The following is a 22,263-nucleotide window of genomic DNA, read 5'->3' on the forward strand; positions in this document are numbered from 1 at the left end:
TCTTATAAAAACTAGAAAGCTTCCACTTCTGCCTCATATATTCAGATGATACACTGTATTTCCTTCCTCTCAGTTTACAGCATTTGTTCAGCTGTCCTCTGGAAAAAGTGACATACGAGACTTCTTACAGATATTTAAATCTTTACTTTAAAATTGTTATTTTAATTCTTAGTCTTATTTGCTACGTATTTACTGAGCTTCTAAAAATCTTTGAAAAATCATTAACACTATCTCTTTATCAAGCCAAACCCTACTTGGCACTGCTGAGTACGCTTTCAGGTTTTTTCATAAGGTTTGTATGTCAAAGACCTTCATACCTGCACAGTCTTACTCAGGTGAACTGAGTAGTGCAAAGCTCAAATGTCCTTGCCAGGATTGTGAGCTAAAGAACGACTTGCACCACTGCTTCACTGACAGCTAGCATATTGTGTATTGTGATTATGGTTGTTCCTATGCTGACCATCATTAAATAGCATTTTTTCTAAGACTTCAAAAGAAAAAAGAACTATTCAAACTGTAGTATCAATATGTTTACTATTATATCACCTGAAAGACATACAGTTCTTTCCAGCTATCATGTCACTACAGTAATATTCTCTTCTATTTCAAAAGGCAGCAGAGGGTGCTGCAGATACATCTTAGCCATAAATCTCACTTAAGTTTAGATGTTAGCACAAGCTTTCCCACAGACAAGCACAGACAATCAACATTCATTCAGATCAAGCTAAGAAAACAAACCCTGACTCACATGTGTTGTTATTCATCATGTGTCTATCAGTAATAATGTCCTGCTACCATGACCCACTTTAAAAGTTGCCAGTTCATCTGAGAGAATGCAGGAACTGCCACAATGAGTTTGACCAGCAGTACTAGTAATCCAGTATCCTGTCTCCACCAGAAGTCAGACACAGATAACAGAGGAAGTGCCTTTTTTTTTTTTCACTGAGAAGCAAACATTAACATCATTGTGTCAATTTGAGAGTTTTTGTTTAGTATAACACACAGCACAAAACTCAACATTTTTTTGTAACTGCCATGAAGGAGAATATTGTGGATACCAAATATGCTAGATCTGCTAAGTATTGTTCATCTTACTTGTGTAACTAGCTTGATTTTAATAAGAAGAACAAGGTAATCCAAGAGTGGAAGGCATATTTTCATTAACCCCAGTGACTTCTGCATGATGTCTTTCTGGGTGAGGGTGGAGATATGTGCATTCATAAAAAGCAAAAAGAGGTCATAAAAAAGAATTTACAACAATGCAGTAGACTCACTGAACATTTCTGTTTCGGAATCTGCAACACTGAACAGCCAAATAAATGTGTGTCATTCAAATGTCTTCCCTACTTAATGCATGTATATTTCTAGTGCTCACAGGGTTGTTAATGATACATCACTACTCTTCAGGCATATTTAAAGCAACTATTCTCATTAAGGAACATAAACAAAAAGCACAGTGTTATCATTTTCAAGTAACAAATTATTGGTCACAGAGAAGCTTACCTAGGAATGTCACTCTCAATGGTTATACATCCATAAAGAAATACAATAATCCCGACTACTGAAGATGGAATGAGGAATTCTGTGTATAAACCCAGCCATGCAAAATAAAGTCCTATCTTTTCACCAAAATACTTTCTGAAAAAGAAGAGAGAAAAAAAGAAAAAAAAAGCATGTCTCAAGGGTATAATTTTCAAATGTGTTTCACAGCTTCTTAACAATCCCTGAAAGTTAAAATACTAAATGTCAAAGACATGGATGAAAACCCTGAGTATCTTGAAGTCAGTATCACCAAATGAATGGGGTGATTTGGGTAGTCTGGGGTTCTCCGTTCTGAGAAGTTCAAGACATTCCTGTCTAATACATACTTAGATCTGCTCAGGGAAGACTGCAGCTTTTGCATCTCTTAAATGAAGTCAGTGAAATATCCCTCACTTCTATCAAGAGAGGCAGAATTTCAACCAAATGTTTATCAGAAAACATTGGAAAGGATTCGGCTCCTCAGAAGAGTATCTAGATATGTCATCATTCTTTGCCTCTGTAGTCCTGGAATCAACTGGTGACAGTCATGGAAATTACATCTATGGGAACATATTGACAACATCCTCTGATATCGAGTAATCTTGAATTGCTGTTAAAGAGGGAAGGTTTACTTGCACACTTAGCACTGGCTTTTCAGAAAGGGTAAAATTTTTTTGACAAATTAACAGTCTCTGCACAGCTGGTTTTTAAAAACAGTTTCTGCTTTGAGGAACAGTTCACTGTAGATGTTGATAAATATGTGCTAGTACTCAGCCAAAAATCTTCATGAATCACACTGCAAGAAGTAAACTAAACATAGATGAAACTCACTGATGATTCCAAAGTACTTTTAGGGGTGATTACAAATATTTCAAAACATCAAGAGCTTCAGAGAGCTCAAGAACTCGCCATCACTAAAATGAGACTAAATTTAGATAAAAAGCAACACAGTTAGAAACATTTCAAAAGCCAGAGAATAAGATTGAGGAATGTCGGGCAGAAAGCAGCTATACAGAGAGCACTCCAGGCATGACATTGCATTTGCATCAATGAGATGTATATTCATATCATGGTGGCGGAAAGAACAAAAGGAATTTCAAGATAACATGTCTAATAAAAGAAAGACTTGCTCCTCAGAAAGACTGAGCAAAATTCCACTTTGAGATTGATTCTGAACCTGCTCACACTATGAAATTTTTACTCAAGCTTAGCACCCCAGATTTAAATTATTCCTAATGAAAATGGTTAAATGAGATTTTTGGAGGCCCAGGATTTCTTTTAACAGACACAATTCTACTCCAACAGAATTTAATGACAAACCTCCAAGTCTGTAGAGTTGAGCTCAAGTCCTTTCAGCAGCATAAGCAAAACAGAGATTTTCTTATCCTGGTCTCAGGGCCAGGCTGCTCCTGCCACAGGAGAGACAGGGGCAAGAGTGCAACCAAGGCAGAGAGCCATGGGACAACAAGACAAGCTTCCACAGTCATTTCCAGCCCAGATAAAAAGAGTAAAGGTAGCACAGTGGGGTTTTTTATTACTGCAGTCTCTGCTATTGTTCTCACACCATCACAGCTGCAGCTAACTTCACATTCCTAGGCTCCCATATACAAAAACTGGCAGTGCAGTCATGCCTATTTCAGCGTTGTCTTACATGACTGCCTATACTTGCTTATGTCTAATCAACCTCACTTATCCTTTAGGAAGGGTACATGCAATCATAAAAGGGAAAACAGAACAAAAGCACTTTAAGGTGATACTCAGACAACATTATCCTCAGTATAGGGAGATGTCATATCTTGGAGAACCAGCACAAAAGTGAAGGAACTTTCAGGAATCTTCTGGGAAAGGAGTACACCCCCTATACCTGACACTTGCAAGGCTATCATAAGCAACGGATTGTGTGAAGTATCAAACAACAAGAGTGGAATCATGACAGAGTGAATCAAAAGGCAATAACTTAATTAGTTTTGTAATTCTCTTTTGTTTCAGAAAGACAGCTTGCACAAGTAAGAATGGGAATACTATTTGCAGTAACTAGTCTTTAAACAACATATGTCAGCTTAGTAACCCTTCATTCACACCACAGCATAGTTTTTAAGCACCTTAGAAATATGGATTATCACATTTGTGCAGAATATAAGGAAATATGATACTATATGAGAGTGTAGTTTATAAAATTATAAACGTAGACATTTATGTTGCAAATATAATCTGAATACTGTGGGACTACCCTGTAACCTGGCACATGCCAGATAATTTTGGAGGTAATTTTTAGGAGGTAGTTTTTCTTTATTTTCGTATTTGTTGTTTTTTAAATATTTTTTAATATGAAGTGAGGGAGAAAATAATTTATTAAAATATAAAAATAATAAGATGGCCCAGAGCTTTTCTTCAAGCCTCCTGCGTGAGTCAACATAAAGCAGCAATGTCCTTGGAGCAGCACAGAACAGAGGGACACTCAATTTGCCCTCAAGTTTCCTCGTGATCGGGAAGTAACACACCTTGTATCTGACAGTAAGGCAAACATCACTGAACACATCCTAACAACATGGAACAAGAAGGAAGAGAGAGCAGCTACACTCTGATTGTCTTTTTCTTACTCCTTCCCTCCTTGCAGAGTTGGGCAACATGCATAGCTAGTACAGTGCTCCAAATAGGTCAAAGAGGACATGAAAAATAGTCCACAATCTGAGCTTTTCTAAACTGACTACTGCTTTGACAAAGGGCCACAAATTAGCACAGAAAATGTTCAAATCCCAGAAGCATTAGAGTAAAGAGCAGCTGACCAGGGTCAATGAAGTTGAAGCTTATGGCTCATGAGGCTTCCTCTAGAATTTTTAAGCCTTTCAGTGATAAATGTGATCCATAACCTGTAAAGCAAAGAGTTGCTATTTGCATCCACGCCAAGAGAAAGTGAGAAGGGCTCAACAATGTCCTGGCAGTATGGAAAAAAGCAGTTGCCAAGAAGAAAATGGCAAAACGCTCTGTGGCTTAACTGTTTTGAAAAATAAAAATAATTTAGACTGCTGTGGCCAAGCTCAGTCCACCAATGTGCCAGAAAGTGAAATAATACAAGGAGAATCAATGACAGTGCTTAGAAGTATGATGATAAATTTAAATCTGAGTTTATCAAGCTAGAAAATCACAGGACACAGACATGTCCCTTCCCTTTTTGACTTGTCCCCAGAACTGTTCTCCCACTGCTCTGAATAGGAGTCAAGCCTCTGCAAACACCTGTGACCACCTGTGACAACATCTACTGCACTCACAGGTGGATTCAGCTATTTTTGGCTCAGATCTCAAGAATACCATGAGATCAGTTTCTTTCTAGCATCCCTGTAAAAATCTCTTAAGAAAGGCACATCAGCACAGTTTTAAAAGGTTTGAAAGTGTTCCACCTCTACTCAAGTCAATAGTTTTATGTTAGTAAATTGCAATGCTATTTCACTTTGAAAGCAGAATGGTAAGTTTTCTCAAATGCGGACATATTAGCCCCTCTAAGTTTTCACACTAAAACGAAAAAAAATAGAATAACTGTAGTGAATGAGGAGGAAAAAAAAAGTGTTCTTCAAGGGTAGAGTAAGATGTATGTCAAAAATAGGAATTTTTACAAGTTTTTGTATATTTACATCAAGAACTTGGCATCTTCTCTCATTTACATTGGGATAAAAGCAGTCTTACTTTATTATACTCGGGTATTATTCACGATTTGTGCTGACATGGAAAAAGAGGAAAACTGAGACAAAAGTTTCACCCTACCTCAGTAGCTAACTTGCATCGAGTTCACACATATCCAGACAAAGCTAAGGACTAATTCTTTCCAAAGTACGCTCATGGATGGCACATTGCAGAGTGCCACAAAAAAAAAGGATGCCTTCTGCATTGCTTGACCTTTATTTCCACATTAGCTGTATTATAATGCTGAGAATGTCCCTTTATATACACATATGCCACAAGGACAGTAGTTCTCATCCAAAGCAAGGGGCAAATGGCTTTGATAATGAGTGTGTACTACTCTTATAAGAAGCAGCAGCCAAACATCCTGTTCTGTGTGTTGTCACAGTATAATGCAAAATTTTGTTCCTTTCACTTCAGAAAACTTTTTGAGTGCTGGTAAAATGGCCACCTACCAGGCACTAAGTTATATTGAGTAAGAATCATGCCTTTAAGAAATGATTTGGCCAAATCATCCATAACTCCTTCAGAAGCTGAGCAAAAGTTGCACACCAAGGAAATGATCAGAAATAGCACGAAAAAATCTGTAACAACCCCCACCTGTAGAAAGCATATTCCCTCTCATGGCAGAGATAGAATAACTATTGAGAAGGATGCAGTGAAAATGTTTACTCAGTCCTCTCTCTTTTGCCCATATAGCACTTGATCCACACATCTGCAATGCACTTCTGTCCGTCTGGTTGCCAAACCAACATCAAAAAGAAGAACTGATAATTAAACTCTATGCTTGCATATTGGTCACAGTGCTTCCATTCCAAGTTGTGCAATTTACAAATAGAGTAAGATTTGGGGAAGAATGGAGAAAGAGAGAAGGACAAAAACCCTTATTTTTTGACTCTGTGAAAACAAGTGTGGGGTACCTGGAATGTGAATAAAGCATGTGGTGTGTGACACACACTGGAAAGAACTCTGGAGTCATTCAGGAACAAAGTTTAAAAAGCGAGAAAAAGATGCTGTGGACACTGAGTCACCTAACTGGAATACATGTCAAAACTCTTCAGTTTTTTAATTTCCATACTCATTCTAGGCCAGCTGTTATTTCAAGTTTGCAACAATTCATTCCACCACCTCTATGGTGGTGAAACAGTTTCTATGCAATAGTTTGTATGCAAAACTAAACTGATTCACAGCTGCATTACAGCTGGGTAGGCTTTCCCCTGTGCAAATGGTCAAACAAGTCACATGTATCATTTGTGCCTTCAAAAAAAAAAACATATTCACACAGATTGTGGACAAAATTCTGGTGTTTCTACTGTCAGGAAAAAGGACAAGCAGTCCTCTGAAAGTATAGCTTCATGTCAGAACATCTCTGCTACCAGAGCCAGTTTAGAAACTTTCTTTCCCTCCCCAGCTTCCAGCCCAGATGTGCATTCCCTTCCTCACCCACAGCAAGCCAGTTCACACTGTGGTCCTGTGAACATCTCTGACTGTTCTCCCATTGCTCTGAATAGGAGCAATCAGGAGATCAGTGGAAGAAATGGCACCCTGTTGTAGAGGGTCGGGAACACAAATAATTCCTTCAGGGGGCTTTGTCACCTTAAGAAAATCTACCATTAAGCTGAAGGTTTAATGCCCACTCTTACCAACATAGAACTAATTTCTAGCACACATTGAGTTCAAAACACAGGAGATTTTTCTTTGTTTCTGAGATAACAGTTCCCACCAAATTACAGTTTCCAACTCAAAACCTCAAAACTGTAGGTTAATTTCAGAAAGACTGCTGAAGTATTGAGAAAATCCCTGTTACTATAACAGAATCAGGAACAGGACACAACATCTCTGCATCCCACAATTTCCCTCCAGGTAGAGTTGCCTATGTCCAAACTTTTCTGGATTTTTCTCCACTTGAAAATTTTCTCAGGGTAGGATTCAAGCATTTATTACAACCATCTGGGACACCTGGGTGGAATTACTGCTCAGCAGCAGTACAGAGGCTGCTGTGCATCCAGAGATCCTAGAGATTTCTACCCTGTTTGTGCCTGACAGCATATATGCACATATTCAGTCCAGACAGTCCCAAGAAGAAACATATCAGTGCTAAATCCAGATACACAGAGAGTGCACCAAATGGAGCAATATGGAAGCCAAGAAAGGCTCCTGGCAGAAGTCCGCACCCCTTGGAACAACTTGCCAAGAAACGGAAAAACATTTTTATTAAAATTTTAAGAGGAGGAAAAAAACCGACTACAGAACCTCAGCTAAATTACAATGCAGCTGAGTATGAGGCAGGAAAGAAAAAGTGCATTAGAAAGGCCAGGTGGTTCTGCATACAGAAAACAAAGAAAGGAGCCTCTGTCCAAGGTAAGAGCATGTGGTTTTCCCTAAACTGGAGATAAAGATCAAGACTGTCCAGTAGAGAGTGATTATACGGATGTTTGTGAAAATAGTTGATAAGCCCATGCAAGAATCCTAGATCAAACCCTAAATGCTGAAAGCTAGCTCTAATGTTCATGTTTACGTCCACATCTGCAAATGTGCCTCATTCAGTTTGAAACACTTGGTACCAGAGCAGTAAGACCTGGAAACCGGTTCAGATCCACAGCCTGGCTTTTGATTTCCATAGAAGACTTCATACCCTGTGTGTTTTTCTCTAGCAAGTAATGCACTAAGTCATCTGCAGTGCTTCTGACTAAAGACGTTCATCAAAGACCAACAAACGAATCAGTCACTTCTTGCCTGAAAGTAGAATGAAGTAAGATGCCACAAGAGCCATTTACTCAAGCCCTTTTAGTTAAAGTTCTTCTTTGAAACCATCAGTTAACAAATATTTGCTGTGTCATCCAATGGTACATGAAGTCTGGAATGAAACCCGCATAAATTACAAATAATAGCAGCCGCAGATGTATTTTCTTCCAAAGCACTGTTAAATACTACTTGTGATCCATTATAGGAGAAAAAAAAAAGACTTCCAAAATATTGCAACTCCTTAGACAAAAGAAAATATGAAATTCATGTAGATAGAGAACTATGTTTTCCCCTAGTCTCTTCGCTCTTAAGAAACAAGTACTATTCAACATAGTAACAGGGTTCTGTTTAGGGAGAAGGTAATGTGTATGGAGGAAGGAAGTATTCAGGTTCTCGAATCCTAGTATATTCAAAAACCTGGGAGAAATATCTGGAATAAAAACCACAGAATTTGTGTATTAACTGCAATCTAAAATAGCAAAAGATCAAACCTTACCCCATAAAAAATAAAATCAGGACAAACCACTCACTGAGCTTTATAGATTCACAAACCTTATTGCTTCTTTCCCAAGAAATTGTCAGAATACAACTGAAAGGGCATAGTTGAAAAAAGCCTTTGTTTACTAACTATAATACAAACAATAGAAGCATAATAAGTAGGCATGTAATGTGACGGAGACAGAAATTAAGGCTGACTACCAATTGTATAAGCAAGCAACATGATGCTGGTTAGCCAGAAACACTGTAGCATCATTCTCCCCTCTGTTATGGGAGAACACAAAGCTTCAGTGCTTCTACAGAGCATTTTTTGATTTGTGCATGACCTGTAAAGTGTCCATATCCCCACAGTTAAAGAGACTTTTTGTCAGAGAGCTAGACACAAAGAGAAAGTGATTTGCAGGAACATAAAAATAATAATGTACTCATACATAGTACTGCACTTTAGGTGCAGTAATAGCAGTCCTTAACCTTATGCAGCTTTGAAAGTATTAAGTGCCTGATTACATTATTCTATTGATGTCTGTCATGTTCTTTGCCTGAAAATGTTCTACATGTCTCCAAGGCTGCAGTAGCCACTAGAGACATTTTTATGCAGTTTTGGTCCCGTGACTTCTAGGAACTCATGCGTAAGACAACCTATGTACACTCAGTGTCTCTCTTTAGCTTTCTTTCCTTTATTCTCTAGCGCGCTTTAACATTCAAAAATCTCAGTAACCTTCCAAATCTGGCAAATTAAAAATCAACAGCAGGTAGCCTGACTAATGTAAGTCAACAGATGTTACCTATGAGGAAGGGAGTACAGTTTCGCTTCATAAACACCCCAGCACACCAAGTGATGCTTTAGGTAAGAAACAAATATTCATTCAGTTATACATGTAACATTTTCTCTCATAATAAACTCTACAAGCTCCTACAAACAAGGAGTAACCTATTTAATATGATACAGCAAATTAACCTTTCTTTCAGACTGGCAGGGAGGTTACCTGGTCTCTTTCTTCCTATTTTTCTAACACCTATCATGACTTGCTTTTCTGGATTTTCTTTACTTGCAAATGAGTTGTTTACCCAAGTTTTTACCTTGAACAAATGTGGGGTCACTGATATTTTATCACTTGCCTAATCTTCAGTTTTCACAAGATAATTTGCATGTTTTTCATCAGGTAGGGTAACAGACTTTGAAGTTCAAATACTGACTTCTTTTCATAAATAACTCTGATTTATAATAACTAATATTTCATGAAAGCTTTCTTGCTTTTCAAATTAATATAGCTAAACTTTACCATAGAAACTGAATTCATTTCATGTATTTGCTTTAGTGAGTAAATACGTATAAACACTTGCACTTACTACTGTCAGATAGACACCATCTAGTGGCTAATAAACAGATGTATAATTTCCAATAGAGGACAAGTATAATAAATTCTTTTTCAGTCACAGTATTAGTGCACACCTTGAGATAGCAAGGCTTGCCTCTTGTCATTTTGAGACAATAAGAGAGTTACAGAACTTCTTGTTTAACTAAAATTTAAACTGGTAGTCCTCAAGACTTCTGAAACTGTGACAAATGGAAAGGCAAAGAAAGCACCTTCAAATGCATCCTGTAAGGTAGCCACATGCAGAAGTTTCTGATTCATTATCTTTCAGGCCTTCAGGAATCCCAGGTCCCAGAGACCAGGGGGAAAGGTTGCAGCAAGGAAAATGTAGCCTTGGTGGAAGAGAATCAGGTCAGGGAATACTTAAGCAAACTGGAGACACGTAAGTCCATGGGCCTGATGGGGTGCATTCAGGAGTTCTGAGGAAGCTGGCAGATGTCATTGCAAGGCTGCTCTCAGTAATCTTTGATAGATCATGGCAACTCAGAGAAGTGCCCAAAGACTGGAGGAAAACAAATGTCACCCCCATCTTCAGGAAGGGCAAGAAGGAGGACCCAAGGAACTACAGGCTGATCTGCCCCACTTCAATCCCAGGGAAGGTGGTGGAGCAGCTAATCTTGGAAATCATTTCCAGACACATTAAAGATGAGAAAATCATCACAAGTTGTCAGCACGGCTTCACCAAGGAGAAGTCACGCTTGATCAACTGGATAACTTCTATGATGAAGTGATTGGCCTGGTAGATGAGGGGAGAGCAGTAAATATTGTCTATCTGGACTTCAGTAAGGCCTTTGACGCTGTCTCCCATAAGATCCTCACAGAGCAGCTGTTGATATATGGGCTCGATGAGCAGACAGTGAGGTGCATTGGAAACTGTCCGAATGGCCAGACCCAGAGGGTAGCATAAAGTCTAGTTGGAGGCCAGTGACTAGCAGTGTATCCCAGGGGTCAATAGTGGGTCCAGACCTGTTTAACATCTTCATTAATGATTTGGATGATGGAGCGAAGCATGTCCTCAGCAAGTCTGCAGATAACACAAAGCTGGGAGGAGTGGCTGATATTCCAGAGGGTCATGTTGCCATCCAAAGGGACCTCAACAAGCTGGAAAAATGAGCTGACAAGAAGTTCATAAAGTTCAACAAGGAGAAGTGCAAAGTCCTGTACCCGGGGAAGAACAACCCTATGCACCAATATATGCTGGGAGGCACCTGGCTGGAAAGCAGTTTGGCAGAACCTGTGGGGCCTGATGCACACCAGGTTGAACATGAACCATCAATGCACCCTTGCTGAAAAGAAGGTGAATGGTATCCATAGAATCATTCAGGTTGGAAAAGACCTTTGAGATCACCAAGTCCAACCATTAACACTATTCTACCAAGTACACCCCTAAACCACATTGCCAAGTCACTTTAGACAAACTACTGCCAGCAGGTCAAGGGAGGTGATCCTCCTCTCTGCTCAGCACTGCTGAGGCCACAGTAAGAGTGCTGTGTCCAGTGCTGGGCTCCTCAGCACAAGTGAGACATGGACATACTGGAGAGCGTCCAGTGAAGGGCCACAAGGATAATTAAGTGATTGGAGTACCTCACATATCAGAAAAAGGCTGAAAGCAGAGATTGTTTTGCCTGGAGAAGAGAAGGTGTTGTACAAGGACTACGCAGCTTAGCCTGAGACAGTTCCGTGCATAGATAAAACTGAAATCTAGCTGCTTACAAAACTACACAATCCAAGGGGGAGGCACCAGGAAGCTGTACAGAATCAATTCCAGTCTTCAGAGCCTTGGCTTTGCATAAGTCCTTATGTAGATAGGCATATCCTTTGCTGGATCTAACTTTTGAAAATCCCACTGAAGGAGTGAGGAATCTGGATGGTAATGAGGATCTTTGCACTCAAACAGTGACCTGAAGCCTAGGAATTATGTTTATCAGAAAGCAGGGATCTGTTTTTCCTCACCACTGCAATACAAGCCTACTGGCTTAAAATTCCATTTCTCATACAAGTACCAATAAATAAGATCAAGCTCTTGCCAAAACAGACAGAGAGACAACCACTTCCTACAGCACTGGCAAAGTCTATGAAATGCAGAGCTGTAAGTAAATCATCTCACTCCGGTCACAGGCCTGTATCCAGCAGAATAATTCAATACAAATTCTTCAGTGATTTATGCACCATGAGCAAAAACGCTCTGCTTTGCAATAAACACAGGCTGGAGCACTCATGTAAGCCCTGTGACGAAAAGTTCCAGGGGTGGAAGGGAAACTCCCTACTACTGCAGATGAAAAATGCTGTCCTAGCATCAAGCATCTAATATGCAGTCCATTTAATCGACGTAAGACATGATACAAAAGTTCATTCATAAATAAACTGGGATCATGAGGGGTGTCCTGGTTTCAGCTAGGACAGAGTTACTTTTCTTCCTAGTAACTGATATATCATTGTGTTTTGGATTTAGTGTGAGAATAATGTTGATAACACAATGATGTTTTAGTTGTTGCTAAGTAGTGCTTATCCTAAGTCAAGGATTTTTGAGTTTCCCATACTCTGGCAAGTGAGCAGGTGCATAAGAAGCTGGGAGGGAGCACGTTCAGGACAGCTGACCTGAACTAGCCAATATTCCATACCATAGGACACCATGCTCAGTATATAAACTGGGAGGGGTTGGCCAGGAGGTGTCAACCACAGCCCAGGGATTTGGCTAGGCATTGGTCAATGGGTGGTAAGCAATTGTACTGTGGATCACTTGTTTTGTATATTCTATTATTATTATTATTTTATCTCCCTTTTCTGTCCTATTAAACTGCTTTTATCTCAACTCATGAGTTTTACTTTTTGTTTTCTGATTCTCTCCCCCATCCCACTACAGGGGCAGAGTGAGCAAGCGGCTATATGGTGCATAATTGCTGGCTGGGGTTAAACTGCAACAAGGAGGAATGAGATCACACAGGCACTGCAAAGGGGGAAGAATTATAACGATGGAGAAAGTGTTTCTTTCTCAACATCTAGGACTCTGATCCAGGGTCCCAACTGCTTCTGGCTGCCTCCAGGAAGCTCTCTGCTATAAAAACTGGCACGAAGGACAACATCAAGGCTTAGTGAATGCTGGCATAGCACTTCCCAGTGTACCTAGTGCTTTAATGATGATGAACTGTGAGTAGAATGTACCCCGTGTTGGGAATGAATCTTTGTTGTGGAGCTCCTTGGAACTATAAAAAGATGTTGGACTCAAAGTGCAAAAGAGTTATAGTGAGAAGATACGCTCAGATTATTGCCTCAGGCACATTCTCAGCATAGGTTTGGAAGGAGCTGGATGGAATACTGCCAAAGTTACTGGTAGAGCTCATGGGCATTTTTCTCCTTAATGCTATGTTTGTTCAATTACTGCACTTTCCCAGGCTTAAAGCTGGTTTCTCTTTTTCCTAATAGAGAATTCCTTGCATAAATCCTCAGAATCTTGGTGACTGTTGAAGACATGCCTGCTAAGATGGTCAGGGAAGAACTTCATAGTGTTCCCATATTTCTGTATGGGAATTGAGTAACTTAGTGATTTACCAAGAGGAACTTTCTTTTACTGTCATGACCCACCTGGCGTAAAGGGACCCTTCTCCAGGATCCTATAAATCAGTATTGTCTCAGAAGAATGCTACAGTAATTCACTAGACTAAGGGGGAAAGGACAACACTCAACACACTGATCACTAATATCCAAAAAGAAAGCAAGCAACCTCCCTCCTCCCTCAAAGGGAAAGAGAACCCTGAAAAATTAGGAGTACCTCACTAGCATTAGTGATGAAAAGGGGCTATAAAATAACCAATGGGTAAGCCTGAAACATACTTGGTTTCAACTGAAAAGGCATTTCTGTTAAATAAGGAATCAAACTGTCAGGTAGAGAAAAGCTCCTCATTGTAATAGCGTACAGACCCCGTACCGTAAGTGATGTCTTACTTAGAAGGCAGTAAATAACCACCTGACCTAGCAGTTGCTTCAGCAGACAGAGAAGTGCGTAACATAACTATTCTCCAGGCATCAGGAACTAGATATTACCCTGCACATCCACCGTGGTGGAGTTTTCTCTCTGCAGCCTTATCGAAGCTGGTGATAGTCACGTGAGCGTAGCAGAGGGAGGGTGTGAAAGGAGCTTGCTGCTCTCAGTCTGCTGGCTGTATGTGGGAGGCAGGCCTCACTGTTCCCTGCTTTGAATCCTGACTTTCAAAAAAGATACAAGTATTTGTTGCCAATCTGGGAAGTGTAAGACTGACCTGCTGGGTCAGCCAGCCCACCACAGCATGGGATGCTGATATCTCTTTCCCAAAATATTAGTCTGGACTGATTACGCTTAGCTCCAAGACAACCACTAGAGAGGGTTGTTTAATCCCTGTTAGATAAGCACGTATTACTTATCTACTTATAATAGATAAGCTTATTTTCTGCCAAAGTGGTTACATTGTATAAAAAATTAAAGATCAGACATTTGATTAGGTTAATTCTCAATAATAATGAATGAGTGACAGTGAAGAAAAGGAATTAAAACTTACAGGAGAATCTGAACTTTGAGGATCAATAACTCCGAAGTTAGCATAAACAATAATTGAACAACATTGGAGTGTACCTCTGGAATTAGGGAGGGCACCATAGACCTTTATTTTCAAGCTCTTAGAGTTCTAGATGACATGTCGAGGAAAATTTTCTCTCCCAAGAGATGAAGATGTGGGTACGGTGGTGAAACAAGCAGTGATATTCTACTGTATTAAGCAGGATAGATGGCCACAGTTAGGGGAATGCTGTACCAGAAATTGAGCTTAACCACACTTTCACCAAGGAAGAAACATTTGTCTCTAAAGTCAATAAAAATACCTCATCAACAGAACTTCCCTTTTCTTATTTTATCACGCCTTTAAAACTAAAGTTTATCCTCAGTAGGGTAGGCAGATATATGCATTTTGGGGGGGGGGTTTGGTGAAGTTTGATGAAAGAAGAAAAAAGGTAAAAAGGCAAACCAGTAATAACACTTTTGGGGCCTGACTGGTTACATTGAACGCTGCACCACACAGGCCCAAAGACACTGGGAGTGAAGGCAACAGTATCCAGAGCAAAGACAATCAAACTTCAGAATATCATAGGTCTGTCATTGCTTTGAAAATTGCCAGGAAGAGAAAGCTCCAGGCTGCCGTCCTTTAGGAAGACAGCATTCAAATGCAGGAACAGGGAGGGAACTGGTGACTGTTTGGTCAAGAGCAGGTTCAACACAGGCACATGCAATGAAGGGCCAGAATTCATTACACACGAAGTTGAAACAATTTTCCATACCAAAGAAAAACATAGTTAAAAATAGGAAGGAGGAAATATATTAGGCAGACAGTTTGAGTAACAGAAACTCCCAAGACTTGATTTACATGGTGTATACTATAAATAATATTTTGTTTAACACACTTTTCCACCTACTCTTGCAAAAAGAGTTACTTGTATATACAATCTTAAACTTTACAATGACCATGTCTTCCCAGTTTTAGGCTTTACAGCAAGATAAGCACATACAGGCACTCAGAGCTTTGAAAATAATCACGCTATAGATAATGTAGCCTGTTAGTTATTAATAAGTTACATGAAGTCCTGGCAATAGAAATGAGAACAAGAAAAATGAGACAGGTTAGCAGGAGTTCATAAGCTGGGACCTTTTAGAAGCACTAATATTAAAATAAGCTCCATCACAATTAAAAATGAGCTGGCTCTGCTTGATGTCCCTAGGGTGAGGTAATTGGATAGTAATAACAAGATAACAAAAGGGGACCTCCAATCTATGATAATGGTCCCGTATCTGGAATTTCAGTTCATATATGGGTTCCCATCTGCAGGTGCTTCAAGATGTCCATTAAGAAGACTACTTGCAAGTTTTCCAGGAGTTAAGTAAGCCTTTGTCTCAAAAGGATAACCACCTCTGTGATATCAGTAACAGCATACTTACTTCATCTCTCATTTAGAGCTCCTAAGTGATAAAGGTTTCATTCAACCAGAAATATAATTTATTATAAATTCTACTGTATTCCTTATACTTGCTGTATATTTTCTTGACTTGCTATAACTCATTAGAGGTGCACTGCTGAAAGACAAGAGACAACGGCTGCAAGTTGTACCAAGGAAAATTTGGTCCGGACAGAAGGAAAAATTTCTTCCCCCTGAGAGAAGTGCACTCTGGAAAGAGTGCCCAGAGAAGCTGTGTGATCTCCATCCTTAGAGATTTCAAGACTCATGAGCAATTTGATCTGGCTTTCAAGCCAGCCCTGTTTTGAGCAGAGGGCAGGTCTAAGGACAACCTATTAATTCTAGAATCACGTTGTTAAAACTTTAATTAGCATACTATAACATTTATTAAAAAATCATAAAACATGTTTTCTTTATGCAGGTTCATAAAACTCCTAGGAAGTGTCCTCCCTGTCTCTGGATCAAGAGTAGTATTACCCTTTAGGAAACTAACAAATGCATTAACTTCAAAAATTGCTAAAATCTGGGTTTGAAGTCATCTTCATTTGAGAAAAGATCATCAAAATAGAAAAAAAATCACCAAACCACAGATGTTTATAAAATCTTTTACATTACATTACAAGGATTGAGAGGAATTACTGTTGATAATCTCACTCCTACAAGAAAGCTACAGCAGAGAAACTCCTCTCTAGTAGAAAACAATACTTAAATTAGGATAAGAAAACAAGTGTATTATAACAGACAAACCTCTAGAGCCCTGCATGTCCTAGAACTGCAACTTTGATCCTCTACTCAACATATCACTTATGCTTCCCAGGTCTAAAGGTGGCTGAAAAAGGAGGTAAACCATTTTCAGAACTTCTATCTTAAGACATCTGTAGCAAATAAATCGCTATTTCCCTCTCAAAAAATGTTTAGCATCCTCTTCATCTGAGTTGAAAATAGACATATATGAAAGGCAAAAACTAAATTCATACGGCTATATTTAGACATTCATATGCTTTTGAAAATAAAGGACTGTGTTAGCCAGGTCTTGTATTAAGCAATGTTATTTGATATCTGGATGTGCACTGAGAGACAGGATGTTATAAACATTTTTAAAATCAACCCTCACTTCACACTGTACTGTCTGCATGATCTGCACTACATATTCCTTCAAAGTTTTTGACTGAAATTGTTTTGCTGTAGAATAGAAATACATAACACCCACCATTTGCTCATTTGGTGTAACCCTCCTCACTAACAACTGCATTTCCTAATTTACAAAATACTAGCTTTTCCCTATAGCCGAAAGAGGTGCATAAAGATAGAATACTTTTACAGATTAAGACAGAGGGGTGAATGGAACTGTCAGCAGATATCGCAATGGTCCTTTATTTGGTTTTATGTTATTAAGAACTTGAAAATATTATAACACTGTCTCTGCAGTCAGCATTCCCTCAGGATATCAGCACCTTAGAGGAGATCTCAGAGAATCTCCAGTCTGTGCCAAGAGTGAGCATGACAAATAAGTGGTTCCTAGCTTTGGTGTACAGTCATATGGAAACTGGTAACAACCGTATGGCCAGAAGCAAGGTACTGACACACCGGGAATGATTTATAATAATTCTACAGTACCATATCCAGTCTTCCAGCATAATAGGAATAGGAATAGTTAAAAAGTTTTACACTGCAAGCTGTATTAAAAATTAGACTTAAAAGTCTAATTAATCTGGGGATGTGTATATTATTTAAGCAACATACTTCAACAGAGTTAATGTATTTGAAACATCAGTCAGAACAGGTTTTGAGTATAATGCTGCTGCTTCTATCCATAAAAGCCTGAGTATAAACTTGTTAAGTTACACAGTGCTCCCATAACCAGAAAAATGTTGGGTATAGTCTAATCAATCTAAGAAAGAAGGATCACAGTAAATTCTCAAAATCCACAAAGTGTGGCTGGTGTTTGCCAAGGGAATAAGCATCCACACTGAGAATGAGCAAAAATCCCTGCCACAGTACAGAAGTGCAAAAGCCTATTTCAGTTGCAGAAAGAAAAGGGTGGTAATTCTTCAGGTATATATATTCTAAAGCTCCAACATTACCCACAAAATAAAAACCACATTTATTTTAGTGGTAACAGTAAAGCTTGCAGTCAAGTAAAGTATGGAAGATAAAAGCAAGAAAAATCAGCTCTGAGAACAGAGAATCAATTGCACATGTCTGGTCCTTCTTTCTCACAGAAGTTTAAACCACAGAGTTTCTATGAAATTATATCAGTATAGTGAAACATCATAATGGAGACTGCAAAATACAAATAAAGATGGAGTGTAAGCAGATGTACCTCTATTTTTAATTCAGCTGAGCTCTCAGGTTCCTCTAGCCAGTCACAGTCTAACTTAATATTTGTAATATTTACTAACAACATACCAGGTGTTGTAATCTTATTCTGAGTTTACCTACTTCATACGTGGCCTGAAATAACTGGTATTCAAAAAGTGTATAAAACCTGCACAAAACCGTTACAGGCAAAACCCAAGAAATTTCAAAGCCTTGCAGAACCTCAGTAAGATTTGATGGTCTCACAGTCATCTGCCGATTTGAAACATCTCACTCCCAATAAAGAACAATTCCGCTCATGTTGCGAGTTAGTAGTTAAGTCTCTGAAAATCTCTATGCAGTATTTAAACTTTAACTCAAAATATAATAAATATATGTGACAAAGATTATTGATTATCCATATTACTAAGACCAGCTTTTGCAGATTGTATAATAAAACCTAATTGTAGTTTGATTGTTTGAAAAATAAATACTAACAAATGTCATCTTTCTTATGTATACTAATTATCCAGAAACAGATTTTTGTGTTATTTTTTCCTTACTGTTTTGTTAATATCACAGTTCATTTATTCCTAGACAGATATCTTATGTAAAAATATTTCAAGTCAGCAGTTTTCACAAACATTTCCTTTTCTTTACTCAGTATTTATACTATACAACAAAAATTGGTTTTTTTAGGTTTAGCTTTCACGTAGACACATTATGGAAATTCCTTAAAAAACATGGTTGTTTTGTTTTGTTTTGTTTTATTTCAAGCCCAGCTTCTTCTATGTTTGTCATGTCAAAATTCAAAATATACAAAAAACACTGAGAACACACGGATGTGTTCAGATGAATAAAACTTGTAAAATCAGGAGTAAAAAATCAAATCAATTTCAAAACTGTCAAATATTTTCATAGTGATTCATGATATGAACACCAGCTTCTGATTATTCAATAGATTTTATGACCATACCCTCCACTACAAATTCATCAATGCAAATGGAAATTCCTCTTTCTGGAAAGAATTAATCCTTTTCAAAAAAAACTCTGAAGTATGGCATTCTTCCAGGAATAAACACTACACAAAAACAAAAGTACACTATTGTTCAGTGTATTTTTGTTGCAGTAAACTATCATGAGAGCAACAGAAAAGCAGTAAGAGAATAATTTTTAATGCCATGATCAATCCAAGATTTCATTTACTGAAGTAACTGGAAGGAACTTAATTATTCAGCAGCAGCTAAGAACCATGTCCCTTAGTGTTTTATACAAGTCCATATTACCTTATGAGGTCAATAGGCTGAAACTTGTAAAATACTCCATATCTTGCCCATTCTCGATACAGCAACTAAATTAAAAAAGCAAACAAACAAACAGAAAATTAACTTGAAACAAGTGCTCCCTTCTGTTTTTACAAACATCTTCTAACAATTAAAAATATAAGTACCAAAAAAATAAGTTTCCCATACTTCAATACAAACCTCCAAGTATATTTTTCAGACAGTTATGGAAGACTCCAACCAAGCCAGCAATGTGAGGACAGTATGCACACATATTTCTCCACATACCTACACACTCCCCACCACATTTATTAGATAGTGAAAAACAGAAGATGCTGTAGTCTTGTGGAAATCTTTGGAAAGATGCTAGAAATAATCCTGCTTACAGCATGAAATTCTTCTATGATGAAATCCATTCAATGTCTGGAATCACACCATAGATAGGTACTAATGAGTGTTTTCAGGTGCAAGATGAAGTGAACTGAGGTAAGAGATTAAAACTGCTAAACTGGTATGTAAAAACATACCAAGAGGTATAAATGTGTCAAAACTAGTCTGCTCTCCACCTCAGCTCCTCAGGCTACTACACCCACCAGATCCCATATAAAAGTTCTTTCTCTTCCCATGTTGCACACGGACACACAAGTTCACATGTTTACTGTTGGAAGTGGAAATTCACCCACAGCTTACAGACAGCTCAAAGGAAGGCATAGATCCTACATAAGCTTCTTACAATGGGAGGAATCCAGTGGGATCAGAGTCAGGGATAAAAGGAAACATTTCAGGACCTGTGGTATATTAAGCACAACACACTCAACGGCAATAGGCAAGGGACTTCGGATAGTCTTCCTCATTCCTTCTTTCATGGCTGTGATCTATGTGACAGCTTTGTTGAGCTTTCAAAAAGAAAAAAGAAACCTGTGGCACTCTTTTACAAGAGGCTGTAAAGGAAACTTGTAATTACGGTGTGAAACACATCACACTGTTCTGAAACAAGAGTCAGCTGCTGGATAAAAATTACCATGCAATTTACAATTTGGTGAAAGAGTTAATTTGATAATATTTTATAACTGTGTATGAATTTATTCATAATCCAGAAAGGACATTCAAAAACGAAGCTTTCCAGAATTACATGAAGACCAAAGGAAGTTCAGAGGCCATGTCAGCATGATCATTTGTTAGATGACTGTTCACCATGTTTCATCATCTGAGGAAAACAGAAATCAGGGTCGTCCCATGCAAAAAAGATTTCCTTTGGAACAACCTGAGTTCATATTCTTTTCAGAGTTTTACACTACAAAAGGACTGCAGACTGTCTAAAACAACATGCTCGTTGAAAACTATTTCTTTAAGTAAAGACTGTATCAAAAAATAATAAATAAAAAACCCAGGATATGTTGATAAATGAAAGTAAATTAACCACATCACTCTTTATTGATGATAAATCTGTAACATCCAAAAAGACAGGTGTCAAGCCTTTTGTCCTTCTTTTCAAAAAAGAAGCGGAGGGGGTCCAGAAAAAGAGTAGCATATGAGAGGTGAGGTCACCTCCTTTAAAATAAGGCACACCATCATTCCTAGTAAAACTGAAGTAGTGATGAAATTGTTTTGAAGATAAGCTTCTGTGTGGAATATCTTCTGTCTTCCAGAGACAACCTCATACTTCAGTTCCTTCCTCGCTGTGAGCACTAGCTGACTGTCCCTCGCCAGTCTCATAGAAAATGTAGTTAATGTGAAGCAACATAATTGCTGAGTTAATACCTTGGAGACCTGTTCTTCTCTAAACTTGGTCTGGGACTGGACAACAAGTTCTAAAGCTGCTGGGGAGGAAGACACAAACCAAAACACACATGCACATGAACACAGAACCAGGTACATACAGAGGATACTCTGCAGAGAAGTTAAATTAAATATATGTTCAATTTTTTTTTTTATTTTCACAGGAAAAAAAAAAAAACAGTAATTTTGAGACAGTAAGGTATAGATTTTTTCCAAAATGCGTAGTATGTGGAACTCATCAGCTTATTTGCAGACTAGATTGCAAACTGTTCAGTTCTGTCTGCAAAACAGATGCTCATTAAGCATGGTGCTTTTTTCCCAGTAAATAATAGATTATTGCACAATGGAGTTATGTAAGTATGCAAGAGCTGAAGAGGATGTTAGTAACAAAGCACATACAGTTTTTTGCAATTATCAGTAGTTGCATCTGTCAGATGGTCCATTTCGACAGCTAGCAGCATGCTACACCATCTTATGAAGTTAACAGCACAATTTAAATAAGTGTGGAGAAATTTCAGATATTCAAACTCCAGAATTATCTTGACACTCCTTGAGGTTTTCCAATCACATTTTTACATGGTTTATAATGTCCTCCTCCTGCAGATGCTATGTGAAAGAACTAAATAAACATCAAGTGAGCAATTAAGTCCTGGATCCTGCGAAGATGCACCCTATCAAGTATTATTGTTTGGAATATGAAAACTGGCTTGCAACCATTCAAGTGAACAGAGCTATGCTATTGCATACTCATTAGAGATACAGCATAGAGTACTTTCTGTTCATAGATCAAGGAGTAAACCCTACACTGCTGAAACAATCTGGGATTCGGCAATGAGATTCAAGGAGTGTGGAGTCCTTGGCTTTCAGAATATTGCTCTTACAGAGCACAGTCTTGCAAAATGCTTTGCACTTGTAGAAAGAAATTTTGAGACTAGGTTTGATTTTCTTTGGCTTCAACAGGAGTTAAAGAGGACTGCCCTGGCTGCCATGTTGGTATTATCACATGAATACTTGTGGTTACCTGTTCAAAATCACCCCTTACCATTACCCCACAGCATCACCTACAATGGTATTTATTTCCATAAACAATCATACTAGTAAATGCATTCACT

At 38.4% G+C, this 22,263-nt stretch overlaps 1 protein-coding gene across 1 annotated transcript in view; it reads right to left on the reverse strand.

Moving 5' to 3' along the window:
* ANO2 (anoctamin 2) overlaps positions 1–22,263 on the reverse strand; it is a 205,092-nt gene that overhangs the window by 125,008 nt on the left and 57,821 nt on the right. The window contains exons 10-11 of the mRNA XM_086465725.1: positions 19,376–19,440; positions 1,504–1,638 (exon numbers count right to left, since the gene is read on the reverse strand). Coding sequence (XP_086321851.1) covers positions 1,504–1,638; positions 19,376–19,440 — 200 coding nt within the window. The remainder of the gene's footprint in view (positions 1–1,503; positions 1,639–19,375; positions 19,441–22,263) is intronic.

The sequence above is a fragment of the Leptosomus discolor genome, chromosome 1, assembly GCF_034619465.1.
Source record: "Leptosomus discolor isolate bLepDis1 chromosome 1, bLepDis1.hap2, whole genome shotgun sequence".
Classification (NCBI taxonomy): Eukaryota; Metazoa; Chordata; class Aves; order Leptosomiformes; family Leptosomidae; genus Leptosomus; species Leptosomus discolor.